The sequence below is a fragment of the Lichenostomus cassidix genome, chromosome 1 (assembly GCF_008360975.1).
Source record: "Lichenostomus cassidix isolate B80296 chromosome 1, HeHo_3.0, whole genome shotgun sequence".
In the NCBI taxonomy this organism is placed as follows: domain Eukaryota; kingdom Metazoa; phylum Chordata; class Aves; order Passeriformes; family Meliphagidae; genus Lichenostomus; species Lichenostomus cassidix.
The window spans coordinates 61,200,889-61,215,102 of NC_139479.1; the positions used below are offsets into that span (position 1 = coordinate 61,200,889).

Here is a 14,214-nt window from a genome sequence, read left to right on the forward strand (position 1 = left end):
TGACCTGCAAGATCATGAAGTAAAAAAGATACTTAGCAGCACTTCCATCTTATTAATAACCAAATTTATGCCATTTTATGCTGTTTTTTTTTATTCTTTGTTTATTTATTAATTTGCAGTTAAACCTGCCTATCAGCTATCAAAAACTGTCCTCAGCAAGGCTTGCTCCTGCTTTGTAATCCTGTACTACGTACTACATTGGCACTAATGATTTTGGCTTTAACATTTTGCAGTCTTGACTTTTCCAGTGTGGCAGTAATTCCTTTTATATTTTTGACCCATAATACCACCAAAGCACAGTACTGACAATTTTTCCCCCCCACTACTTTCTGTTCTTCCCCAGCAGATCCATTTGGACTGCAGCTGCTGGATGCCAGACCTGGGCCTTGCATCCTGTTTTCCAGAGCAGCTTTTGGATCCTATCTCTCTACTTGGAAGTAGTTGGTATAAATAGTTTGTCTCTGAGCTGTTTAAGCTTCCTTGTCTCAGCTTTTCTTTTTCAAGCTGTGTTTAAGTTGCCATTAATCAAATTAAATTTTGTTGCTTCACTAGTATTTCTCAAGTACTCTTCAGGTTGTTCTTTCTATCTCTGTGTGCATTTTGTAGCTCTCTAAATGTCTCTCACTAGCAAGATATTGCCCAGGTAGTTATTTGAGCTGAACTGTAGCCAGTTTGTTTTCTCTCTTGTATATATAGACAGAAGTTGTTATTCAGATCTTCTTTTCCCTGGTATCTGCAATTGTTTTTATCTATTTATCAACTGTCAGTATAAAATCTGCCTAACTCAGGCAGTGATACTGGCAAGAATTTGATGTGTTCCTGGTCTTCCTATCGGAGTTCATTAGATAACCTCTGCCCTCTTTGTTCCCATTTCATAGTGATATATTCAGAAGGATCCACCTGACAGCTTGCTGATGAGTTTCTCTGGCCTCCCCACATCTCCATGATGTCAAGATGTAAGGTGAGCACACCAGGACAGTATTAAGAACAGTGTAAGGCAGAGTGAGCCAAGCTGGTGCAGTCTCTTCTGTGCTATGGTATAGTTATTTCTAGTATCTTTGGTTATGCACATTTGTTTACCTGTAATTCCATTTCTGTATACTTTAAGACAGTGTCTGCAGTTCTCACCTGTGAATTCATTTTGTTAGCATTCTGCCTATCATTTCAGATTCTCTAAAAAATACCAGATGTGAAGCAGGCTTCCTTTTCTTCATCATCAAAAGGCTTCTTATATGGTGCAGCAGGGCAACCAGTAGAAATAAGGATATTAAAGGAAAAGAATGACAGATACTTTAGAAAATCTTTTGATTTATGTACTCTTGCTTTATGTATTACTTTGTTGTTGTATTCCAGTACAGCACATTCTATTCCAACATATTTTCTGTATGTTCCTCCTACACTGATAGTGCTTTTTACCATCTCACCACTGATCTAATCCAGTGGTGAGAAACGATTTCACATCACCTACCTAGAATTTCTTTTGGTATCAGTAAGAAAGTCTTTGCATTCTGTCAGGTTTTTGCCTTTTCACCATCTTTACTGTAGTTGGGGAAACTGTTAGCTTCAACACTCTCAAACACATTTGCGCTAAAGTTTCCAGCAAGAAACTTCCACATTGAATTGCAAACAACCTGTATGTCTTAAGGTTATGGCACCAAATTCTTCCTTTCCTGTTTTCTTTCTAGTAAGTACAGTGCTTCCCTCAGCCATGCATCTGGGTACACACTTTTCTAATGTTCTAATGGTTTTTTGTGGTAGTCTGAATTAAGAGTAGTGGTTACTAACTTCCTCCTGCCTGCTTTTCAGTAATTTTTTCTCAGCTTTTTGTATGTGATCTCATCTTCAGTTATTCAGAGCTCTAAATTCACACTTCATTGTCGACTCTCCCAGGAGATTATTTGTATGCTGTTCTTTTCTGTAAAGAACTTCTCCAGTATTCTTTATAGCAATTGTTTATAATTTAGTCTTTTATAATTCTAATGTGATATTTATCTAAACTACCTTAAACTGTCTTATGCCATGCTGTCTGTCATTTTCAAGAAACATAAATGCTCAGTATATTTAATGCTAACTGTATTGACACAACCTGTTTCAAGTCTTTAGATTTTCAAGGGAAAAGCTTTTCACGGGGGAAAGGAGAATTTTCTGACACTGCATTGTTATTAATTACACTTCCCCTTCTTTCTTCATCCAGCTATCTTACCTTTTATTCCTAGATGAAAGTTAGATCTGAGTTCATTTTCTTTCTTTCTTAAACACCCTCACTTACTTTATCTATGTACATTGAGGTTTTTTCTTCTTTGTTCCATTTCTTGATTTCATTATTTCCTTTTTGTTTGTTAGAGACTTAATGTGTCATTTGAGTCCCTAGGTCTTTCTGGGGACTCAGCATTGTCCTTTGGTCTTGCTTGCACTGTAATCCAAGTCATGTAGCTCCCCTGGCTTCTCTTTCACTTGGCTTTATCTTGCATTGGTGCTTCTGCAGCACTGCACTGGTGGCCAGGAATGGCCTCAATAGCTCTGAGCTGCTATGAGGCTGAGCATGTTCATAAATCCTCTTTGCAGAGAGGCTGCGGAAAATATGGACACAGAAGATTTGCAGTTGCAGAAACAAGTCATTTGTGATAAGAAAATAGAAAAATAATGGGTTTTGAAAAATTCTTTGTCCCTGGAGCTGTTAAAACACTTAAAACTTTTCCAAGGGAAAGAACCCTAGCATCCTTCTTTTATTACAGTAATGTAAGAAATATTAGTAATACTTTCATATCACTTAAAAAAAAAGTAAAATTAAGCATGTTACAACTGATATTAAATCCAGTGAAGAATATGCTCCTGATAATTCTGACAGAAAGATTTTCCTCTTAATGTGTTGTAATTAAAAATGAAGCAGTCTTGCTTTTTCATAGTAAATTAACTGCACATATTTGTATTATGTCTTTTGTTTTCAATTTCTTTCTAGTACAGATTAATTTTGGGCTTAGGAAGAGTCTGATTGTTTAAGAAATTTTTCCACATACAGTTTTAAATTTCTCATGTATTTTCTGAGCCCTTGAGGCTGGCATTTTGAATTCAGATGTTTAAGTAAACTTTGATGTATAATTGCAGCTCAGGAAAGATACTGGCTGACAGGAATGTAATGGTGAAGATCTGATTTAGCAAATGCCAAAGGACAAATTTAAATTCAATTTAAGCCAATAAATAATATAGTAGAACATTAGGGCTTGTCTTATTAATGGGAGCTGCAAGGAGAGGTGGAGGCATGAAGGCCATTTGTTTAGGCCTGTGGTTATCTTTCCAAGGGAGGCAGACTTTTCATTAGGTCTTATGGAATGAATGAAGATCAGCAACACCAGCTGGCATTCCTACAATTCCTTGATCCCTACATGAGCTTTGAAGTAATACATGTACAGTAGACTTTCTTTCTTGGTCTTGGTGTACAGTTCAGGCCACAGACTTGAAGTCATTTGTCAAATTTAGGGTCAAACTAGCAAAAAGAATTTCTGGGTGTATCATAAATTTCTCCTGTGAGTGTTATTTAAATCTGTTATCTATAATGAGGTAAGACAAGAGAGTCATGCAAAATTACAATAAAAGATTATTTTAAAGAGCATGGCTTTTAGAAATGCTGAGGAAAAGGCAGTAATTTATTGCTGTCAAAGATGAGTATGGTAACATGCCTACATGACTTTTGGAACAACTGGCATGATCTGCAGCAGAAAGATTATTTTTTTCAATAATGTATCTGATTCCTGGAGGAAGTACAGGCAATGAAAGGGTCAGAAGATTCCAAACATCATTTAAGATTAAAAAGTAGATGCTTATATTGCCCAACCACAATTGGCAAAAAACTTAATTGATCTGAATTTTAAGAAAAGATAACAGTCTTCTGAAGGTTTAAAAAAATAATAAACCTTGAAGGGAACAAGTTTTCAGTCACTAATACAGAGAATATTTAATTACAATTAGTGTCTAAAAGATCAAGCAAACTAAGGGCAGGTCAACCTTACCACTATTCCCAGGAAAGTAATGGGACAGATCCTCCTGGAAACCATTTCCAGGTATTCAGAGAACAAGAAGGTGGTTAGGAATAGCCAACATGGATTTACAGAGCACAGCACACCTGACCAGTCTAATTACCTTCTGAAGAGAATTCTGCTTCAATGGACAAAGCAGGAGCAGTGGAAGTTGTGTACTTTAGCAAGGGCCTTGAAATAACTCCTAATAGTCTCCTTGTATCCTTTTAACAAAATTGGAGAAACATGAGCTTGATTTGTGGATAATAAGGTGGGTGGAATATTGGTTGAATTGCTGGGCTCAAAGAGTATTGATCAGCAGTACAGAGTCCAGCTGTCAGGGTGACAGCCCTCAGAAATCGATAAGAGAGACAGGACTGTTGAGTGTCTTTATTAATGACCTGGGTGATGAGATGGAGTATAATCTGAGATATGTAGGTAAGAAGAAGCCAGTGTATATTACTACCTGAGGTAACACAGATCAAGAGGGAAGGATACTAGATATTTGTGAAGAGACTTCAATTCAGAAACATATGTTGGAGTTTTGGGAAAAAAATCTAAGTTGCAGTAAGGAAGGGAGGTGCTATTGTGCACTATTGGTAATACAGGTGATTAAAAAAAAAGAGAAGAGTTTATTGCCAGGACAGTGACTGGGTCCAGAGTGCAAAGCACTGTAGAAAAACCTGTTGAAGCAAACCTTCTGACTTGAAGGATCCACTGTTTTCAAGACAAAAAGAGGGAAAAATATTATCTACACTTCTAATGGGGAGAGCAGAAATGTAGATTTCCAGAGTGCAGCCATGATGGTTATGCTCCAGTGGAAACTTCATCCTTTACTTCATGCATAGTTATAGGCAGCAATTCCAAATATTTTGGTGGAGTAACTGTTGTATGAGTCTTCTTCTGAATCCTGAGATTTTCCACCTTTGTTTGACCCTGAATAGTTCCATCTCTTTCAAAAAATTTCTGAAGTAGATATCATGCCTTGGATTGATTTTCAGGTCCCTGTGTGCTGCTTCCCAAATGGCTATCATTTTTTTCTCATGGGAAGTATCTAAGAGGAATTTTAGGATAATCTGTCTTTCTTTGGGTCATTCAGAGTCTCAAGCTGCTGTACTTCATCTCAGAAAGTGCCTTTCTAAACTGCTTTTGATCCATATTTTTGCTGGTTCTACAAACCTAAAGTAAACCTGGCTCATTTCAAACTCATAAATCTCAATTGTGATAACTGTGCATTGCTAGGAATGTTTTTTAATGGGTCAATAAGAACTGCAGATTTGCAGATGTGCTTTGGAAATCTGTTTCCCCAGCATCAGAATGTAGAGGCTTATAGGAAGGGGATCTTCACCTGTGTCTTTTAACTTCTGAGTTCTGTTCCTAATTCACTGAATGGCTTCTTTTGCTGATTTTATGTCACTGTACCTCAGTTGCCCATCAGCAAATAAGTGTCCAGCAGTAGTTGTCTCTTCCTGAAAACAACTGTAAGAATAAATAAAAGTGAATGTAGTCTGACAGTGACTGCAGTAATGTGTTTAACATGCTTCCTTCCCCCTTTTTATCCTTAGATGTAGATATGTAAGGTGAAACCTGACTTAATATGTTGCAGTGTGCTCCTCTTTCATCAGCCACTGGCTTCTTGGGCAGATCAGAAGATGGCACAGTTCAGTCTTTATACCTTCTCCCAGGTGGTTGTACCTCAAAAGACCCATTCAGCAAAGAAGCTGTTTTTCCTCAGGGATCCCCAGTGTGACTGTTAATAGTCCCCTTTCAGGGTGCAGTTTATTCCCTATACTTATCTCCAGGCTTAGCCTTAGCCCTGTAAGCCCCAAGTATTTAGTTTTGAAAGCAAATTTATGTGGCTACATTACGTCTGCTGTTAGTTGTGAATGGATATATTTTATACTTGTGGGATTTGAAGACTGGGATTTTCTTCAGTAGGCAATTCCAAAGGGTAATGCTTTCCACTTGCTTGAAAAACTAATTTTAGACTGCCTTTCTTTCTCTATTGCCTTTAGGATCTGGCTCAGCTGGTTTAGGCCTGGACATTTAACTAGGAGCTGTCAGCAGTTCCCAGTCTAAATGACTCAATGACAACACAAGTTTTTCAACTTGCACACTTTTTGCTTTTTCTGCAAAGAGACATGGATCACCCAAACATCTTTATTATTTCAAATTATTCAGCAGGAGAGACTTTATAAAAGGGTGTTGTAAACTTGCTTGGAAACTCAGCAACCATCATTTTAACTACTGATTCTTTGCTTCCATTTCCTGCAGTAGTTGTGTGGTTGCAGGAATGTAATTTTTACTACTGTGTTCCTGAGAGCTGTGAAGAAGTGTTTAAGGATTCTGAAACTCACAATCTCTTCTACTGTTACACAGGAAGAATAAAAGTGAACTCACAAAATGCTAATATTTATATTGTCAGTGGATTGTGACCTAAGAATCTGCAAATAAACTCATAGAGATTTTTAATGTCAGCTGCAAATGCACTTGCAGAAATATTTATGGAAGAGTGGGTATCCTGCCTTCATGGTGACAACTGATTATACTGACAAGAAACTGTCTTAACTTCTGGGTTTTTTTGAGCCTTTGATAAGGGACTGTGTTGATGCATATACAGTGCTGACTCCCTTCAGAGAATACATCTGTAGGTGGAACTTAGAATCTTCTTTTCCAAACATCTTTGCTTTTATGTCTTGAAGTGCCATATTGATAAACAAAATATATTCCCTTTCAATGATCAGTGCAAATTATGTGGAAACAGGCAAATCTGTCAGGGAGTTTTCCAAATAACGTAAGAAATTATGATATACTGGTGTCTACATACAGTAAGTAGTCTAGTAGTACTGAGGTAAAACTGAGTGGATTTTCAATTCAGGCATCTTATCTGATCCCTGAATTGAAAATACACTTAGTTTTTGCCCTGTGGAATGTCACATATTTGCAGCTAAAACAATCTGATTCCCTATGTCTGATAACTTCTGAAAAATACAGCTCTGTATGCTTTTTTCTACACATTGTAAGGCTTGATGAAACGTTAAGATTAGAGCAAGGTTTTGAAGGGATTACTTATTAACAGCTGTACTACTTTGCTACGTGTTGCCATTGTAAACAGGAGATTGTATGCGGTAAGATCGGTTGGAGGAATAAATTTATTTTGGTTTTAAGACAGAGAAAATTAAAACTATTAAAATCCACCCAGGGTTCTAATTTCAATGCTCTTTGTGAAAGAAAATACCGTCAATAGATGGCACTGTGGATCTGTGACCCGGGGGTTATTTCTATCTCTGTAGCTGTGCCACACTGTGCTGCTCTGGTGGTGGGCTGACCCTGGCTGGACACCAGGTGCCCACCAAACTCCCATTCCTTTCCTCAGCCAAGCAGGGCAGAGGAAATACAAGGAAAGGTTCGTGGGTCAAGAGGAGGGGAGGAAGAGATCCCTCACGAATTACTGTCATGGGCGAAACAGATTCAGCTTGGGGAAATTAGTTTAATTTATTGCTAATCAAATCAGACTAGGCTAAAGAGGTATAAAAGCTAAATCTTAAAACAGCTTCACTTCTCCACTCTGCTCCTTTCTTCCTGGGCTTCTCCTGCAGTGGCACAGAAGGAAGGGAATGGAAACTGTGGTCAGTCGTCACATGTGGTTTTTGCTGTTCCTTCCTCCTCAGGGAAAAGACTCCTCACACTCTTCCCCTGCTCCAGCATGAGGTGTGACTGCAAACAGCCTTTAATGAATTTTTCCAACATGCATCCTTCCCTCGAGTTGCAGTTCATTGCTCCACTGTTGGTCCCTACAGGCTCCACTGTTGGTCCCTACAGGGTCACAAATCCTGCCAGCAAACCTGCTCCAGAGTGGTCTCTCTCTGCTGACTTCCCACAGATCCTTCCAGGAGTCTGCTCCAGCACTGGCTTCCCACAGGGTCACAGCCTCCTTTGGGCATTCAGCTGCTCCAGCATGAGCTCCTCCATGGATAGCAGGTGGATCTCTGCTCCCCCATGGACCTCCATGGGCTGCAGGGGCACAGCTGTCTCACCATGGCTGCACCACGGGCTGCAGGGGAATCTCTGCTCTGGTGCACCTCCTGCACCTCCTTCTGCACTGACCTTGGTGTCTGCAGAGCTGTTCCTCTCACATATTCTCACTCCTCTCTGGCTGCTCTGGTGCAGCTTTTCCCCACTTCTTAAATTTATTAGCCCACTGGCACTATCACTATCATGGTTGCTGCTGGGCTTGGCCTTGGCCAGTGGCTCATCCATCCTGGAGCTGGCTGGTGTTGGATCTGTCAGATATGGGTGAAACTTCTGGCAGCTTCTCACAGAACTCATTCCTGTAGCTTCCCCACTACTAAAACCTTACCATGCAAACCAACAGTTTATTAATTTTAATCTTATAGTTCTACTTCTTAGTGAAATTAATTTAATTGTCTTAGGAGTATTGCAAATACACTGTTTCTGAGACTGAAATGCATTAAGCTGTATGTACTTACCCAAAGAGTACCTCTTCAATAGAAGGATGGCTGTCCTTAGAAAAAGAGAATGATTACAATGGCTGATTTTGGACCATGCATTTTGGACCAGTTTACCGAGATAGTTAAAATCTGCAACATGCTCTTTTTTTCATGTCCAGCAAAATATTTAAAATTATTTTAGCCTTCAGCAGACATTGCACCGAATATTTATGGGAGAAATAGAACCAAATGAAATTAGCTACTTAAGACAAACCTCCAGTTTATAAAACAACTGATGGCATTTGAATATTTTAATCTGCTTTACTAGCAGTGCGATCAGACAAAACAGTAAAGCATTGGAACACCATTTTACATTAACATTACAAAATACAGCAATTTTTTTTCTCTATGTATTTACATAAGCAAACATGTAGGTATTCAAAATAGAATGCATCTCACCGTCTGGCAATAATTACATAAGTACAGTGCATGGTTGACTGAATGGAATAGATACATAGGAATTTTTACCCTGAAGTGTATAAAGGATGCACACCAGCTTAGGAGATACATGGTGAGCTTCATGTCTTTGGACATTTTTCAGATGCAGTCTTAACAGTAATAAAATGTCAATCTACTTGAAAAATTGATGCTTAGAATTTTTTTCAGATGATGTAGGTTTTTTGGATTCCGACAGACTGACTCAGCATGCTTTTCCTGTGAAGTGGGGGAAGGCTCTAACCTCTGAACCAGTCTGTATGAATGTCTTCTCTTTGTTTTTTTTCTACCTGAAAAATTACAAAAATTTCCATTCCAGTCTGATGCATAATGAAAACACATCTTTTTGGAAGATGGAAGTGTTGCTCTGAAGCTGGTCATATTAAACCATGGTGATCATTCCAAGCATGGGCCAAGTGCTGTAAATCCTAGTTTAAAACAGCTGAACTTTGTCCGCAGTATAATGAGTCCGTTAATTGCTGTCTACTGATGAACAACCTCTAGCAGATCTGGCATGGTGGCTAGAACAAATTCCTATCCTGACTCTGTCATCCTCGCTAAGGCAAACTGCACAAAAATATATTAATATTTTGAAGCAAGGTGGCAGAATCAGACCTTGCTAAGCTGTCAAAAACATCTATAAAGAGCTGGAGATATTGGTCTTTATCTGCTGTTCATTCTTGGCTTTGAGAGGCTTCTTAGGCAAAAGTTGCTGATCACTCAATAAAACCACCTATCTGAGTGCTCACAGAATCAAAATGTCAGGCATCAGTTTTCCCTGCTTCTAAGCAAGAAATGAGTGTTATGGTCTCTCCAGCTGTCAATTAATAAAATGCTGTCAAGTCTCTTATGTCCAAAACATAGGTTTTATTTTAATAAACTGAAAAGAAAAACGATTGTTCAGAGTCATCTTGTAATGAAACTTCAAGCCAATAATTGAAACCCTCTGTGATTGTAGTGAAACATTCCCTGTCAGTATTTGCAGCCTGAGCAATTTGGCATTGTGAAAGAGGAATGGAGGGTAAAAAGCAAGAGAAACAGAGGGCTGATCTGCTCTCCCACGTGGGCAAAATGCAGACAGTAAGCGGAGAGCAAAAACACTGAATGTGAGATGTTCAGTAACAGTTTATCAGCTGCAAGCTGGTGAAGGAGATCATGCAGAACAGCAACTGGACCTTCAGGAGGTTTGGGAGGAATTGAGCTCCAGAGAAGTGCAGGGTGCCATATGCATCAGACCATATGCAGGTAGGCTTTGCTCCCTGGCACAAGTGGACAATAAGAGCCAAGCTATCCTCCCACCTACTTCCTTCTCTTGCAAGGCCAAATAAACTTGCAACAAGTCAGGCATAAATGGCAAAAAATGTGGCAATTCCTTCCACTGGTGGAACTTCTGTGTTTGCTTTCCCCTCACATACAGGTTTAGAGACCTTCAGTCCCCTGTTAATATTCATCATATGAAGGCAATGAAGTTTGGTGGCAGATCTTGAGCCTCAGACCTCTTCTCACAAAAGACCTTTGCTTTTATTCCTGCCTACTTATTCCCTGAGGTACCTGTTTCCAAGGGCAAATTCTCACCCCACTTGTGGAGTGGAGACATCTGGACATATGGTCTGTGGGATACAAGCTTGACATGATCCTTAGTTCAAAGTCCCAGATTTAGGGTCTATATCAAACTTGACAGGAACAGTGGAAAGTCACTGTTCCCACCTACTACTATGGTAGTCCTCATGCTCAGCTGCGTTTAGCAGATTCCCTCTGGAATCCCTTCTGTGCTGGTGTGGCACCCCTCACACAGTGCTGTGTGGGAGCAGGGTGTGTGCACAGGGAGATAGGAGCAGCGACATCATTCTTCCTTCTGCTGAAGCTGTTCAGTTTTGTTGTGGTGATCAAGTGTGCACAGAGCCAGAGAGACCACAGAAAGCACCTGGTGAGCACAGCATTTATTCCACTTGATTTATCAGCTGATCTCAAATTACCAGTTTTGGGGGTAAAACCATGGATGTCTGCGAGGTGATAGAAGACATGCATGGCATCGTCACTGCAAATTGGGCTACAGCATGACACTTTGACCCAGACATGGAGGTTGAGGTCTGTGGGTTATCAGTGTCAGCATGTGCATGTGGAGCTTCTGTGTGACCAGTGCACAGTGGCTCCTACCTGTCCCATGGCAGAGGAAAAGACTCATTAAACTAGCAGATTTAAGTATACAATATACATATGACAAGAAAACAGTTTCATGGAAATCATTCAAGTACCCTGCCAACTTGTAAGACCTTGTCTGCCATAGATCAGTATCTGAAGATAAAGGCCTTCTTCTTCCAAAGACTCCTACCTGGTAGGCTTGAATAAGAGTCAGTTTCTCTGTATCTCTTTCGACTTAGTGAAAATTTAATTGCTCTGTAAAAACTGAACAACTTCAATAGAAGGACTGATGAAGGCATTGGAGTTTTGCTTCTGGATGGGCATCCTGGTTCTGATGAGATTATGGCTGAAAAATTAATGGAATGAATCAAATGACTGGATTTAAGCTTTGCAGGTGAATGCAATATCTATATTTCTTCTCTTCAGCAAGGTCCCACTGGCTTCAGTGACAATGCTTATGATGCCTGAAAAAAAAGTGTTTAATGACTAGGCATGTCTGTCAAGCAATGTATTTTATGTTCTTTATGCAATGTATTCTGCCCTTGGATCTATGCAGGTGAAATGCAGTGTTGTTTATAGGTCCTGTTATTTTTCAAGTGAGCCCTATTTGCCCATACATATTTCATTAAGGCTGAGTCCTAGTAGTGCAATCTTTTGACCGTTCCTGAGCAATCTGCCTTAACAGCAATACAGCAAAACCAGGGAAAACAATTTTTAGCAACTAACAGTTTTCTAATAATTCTGGCTTTGCAAACCCTAAAACAAAACCAGAACATTCTTCAAAATGGTCTTTTTTAACCAAAAAAAAAAAAAAAAAAGAGAGAGGATCTGCTTCAGCCTTCTACTGAAGGCTTTACTCATGCAAAGCTTCCTCTGACATTACTTAAATCAGACTTTGTTGGAATGGAACGGAGACATGGATCTGGAATTGGTCCAGAAATTATTTAGCAATGTTGTGCCTGATTTTCCACTCTTCTCTGACTTCACCTCCCTGTCAACACCAGTGGGGGGGAAGCAGGGAATTAAGACCAATAATTTTGAAAACATTACTTTCAATTTGTAAGCTGAACACATGAAATTTTCTAATGGAAATAAACTACAAGTCCTGAAATAAAGATTACAAGGGGTGGTAGAAACAAAGGATTATTCAAGTATAATTTACCTGTGAAGATTGCTTATTTGAAATACAGAACAAATGGCAGAAAAGCCCAGGGACATTTCAGAATGGTTACTGAGGAAGAAAAAATAGCATAAAACCAGTTAACAAAATGCCCATATAATTAATCTATAGCAGTTTTAATAGGTTTTGTTTAATACTTTTAGGTTTATTTTAAATATATATTAGCAAATTAACCATCATTTTATTTAAAATTCTGTAAAGTGCTCATTCAGTTAGTGATAACAAAACTCAGTTTTAGCAAGACAAACTAGCTGGAGCCTACTCTGCAAGAACATGAAAGGACAGCTTAGCTTTTCTTTGCAAAGAGAAAAGAAATGCGTAGGTTTCTTCACAGCCCATATTATAATACCAGAAATTGCATTTTTTTTCTTTAAGAAATATATCCTTTAGAATATTAAAAAAATAAGTTTAATAAAGCCTGTGCTTAAAACAGCCAAAGTACTGTATGAAAAAAAATTGCACATTTGATACCATTTCAACCCTGCTTTTCATCCACAGGATAATGTGAGGAATATATGATATTATTGGAAGGTCTCTTGAACACAGCTGATTTTCCTAAGCTATCAGAGCTTCTCACAGCAGGTGAAATTTTCAGTACACGCTCAGTGGTTGTCATGGCAGCTGCTGACCATCACACACCACTAACCTTTTCGTTCCCTGGGCCGACACTTCCCTTAGAGGTACCGTCTAAACGATGTGTTCCTATCGTGACCGCTGAGTAATCCTTAGCCATCATTTTGGCCTCTTTTTTCAAACTCTTCATTTTTGCTAGCTGAAGCTGGCTGGAATCATATGCAAGTGCCGGAATAGTGTTCACTAAAATCAGCTGGAAAGGTTTCTTCTCCTCCTTGTAGCGACACTGAATGTAGCGGGAGAAAGCTGAGCGGTAGGTTTTGTTGAACAGTGTATATACAAGTGGGTTGACAGCCGAGGAAAGGTAGCCAATCCAAACAAATACATTCAGTAGTCCTCCAAGGACCTCTTCTTTGCATGACTCCTTGCAAGTAACAGCCATCACATTGGTGATGAAAAATGGGCACCACATCACAACAAACAGAAAGAAAACAATGCCAAGAACCTTGGAAGCCTTCTGCTCGTTGCTGATGGATTGCATGGTTCTCCTCCCTGAAGTCCCCGTATCTCTGTTCAAGGAGCGCTGAAAGAGTTTCTCTGAGGACAGGGAACTCTGAGGGAGGAAGCTGAATGAAGCAAATTTGGTCTTAGGGCCAATGTCATTCACACATAGCATAGCTTCCTTCTGCAGAGACTTGATAGTTAAAAAGTAAGTGACTACCATGATGGTTAGAGGGATGAAGAATGCCACAAAAGAGCCTATTAGAACAAAATTTTCATCTGCAAGTAAGCAGATATCTTTCTTAAAAATGTCTTTCTTAAATACTTTGGAGTCATCTTGTAGTCCAAAGACTGGTACAGGCATGGAGATACCTGAAGGTGGATGAGAGAAAGAAGAGGTTAAACAATAATGAAAAACACTTCCAGCCTCCAAGAAAAAAAAAATAAACAAACCTCTGCTTGTGTTCTCCTTGTGGTTTAGGTGATCTGAGCTATACACTTTACCTCAGTCATAGTAGAGCACATTTGCTTCCATCCAACTGTCCTATGGCATCTGGTCATAAAATAGACCATTTTTATACCTATTTTATGGCTATAAAAGCATATGTTCTTGGATCTTGGGCCCCTTGTAATGATCTCCAGACCTGCTTCTTGGTCCCTGCCACCTTGGCAAAGGCTTTTATGAACTATGAACTATGTATTTCTTTTCTGGAGTGGCTTAAGAGTGATCTTGGGCTGCTTTTCCGTAGAGGATTAAAAGTATTCTGGGTTCTGAATGGCCTGGGAAATACTGATTTTAGGAGGAAAGATAATTTTTTATCATAGGTCTAAGAGTAATCTTTCATTGTGTCTTTCTCTT

At 39.2% G+C, this 14,214-nt stretch overlaps 1 protein-coding gene and 1 long non-coding RNA gene across 5 annotated transcripts in view; one reads left to right on the top strand and one right to left on the bottom strand.

The window, feature by feature from the left end:
* The first annotated feature begins 847 nt into the window (after nucleotides 1-847).
* LOC146444727 (uncharacterized) overlaps nucleotides 848-14,214 on the top strand; it is a 74,593-nt gene continuing 61,226 nt past the window's right edge. For both annotated transcript variants that reach the window (XR_014851976.1, XR_014851982.1), the window contains exon 1: nucleotides 848-1,037. This is a non-coding gene — a long non-coding RNA (uncharacterized LOC146444727). The remainder of the gene's footprint in view (nucleotides 1,038-14,214) is intronic.
* HTR2A (5-hydroxytryptamine receptor 2A) overlaps nucleotides 8,761-14,214 on the bottom strand; it is a 28,588-nt gene continuing 23,134 nt past the window's right edge. For all 3 annotated transcript variants that reach the window (XM_085059881.1, XM_085059880.1, XM_085059877.1), the window contains one exon: nucleotides 8,761-13,727. In XM_085059881.1, the coding sequence (XP_084916007.1) occupies nucleotides 12,913-13,727 (815 nt within the window). In that variant the 3' untranslated portion in view covers nucleotides 8,761-12,912. The remainder of the gene's footprint in view (nucleotides 13,728-14,214) is intronic.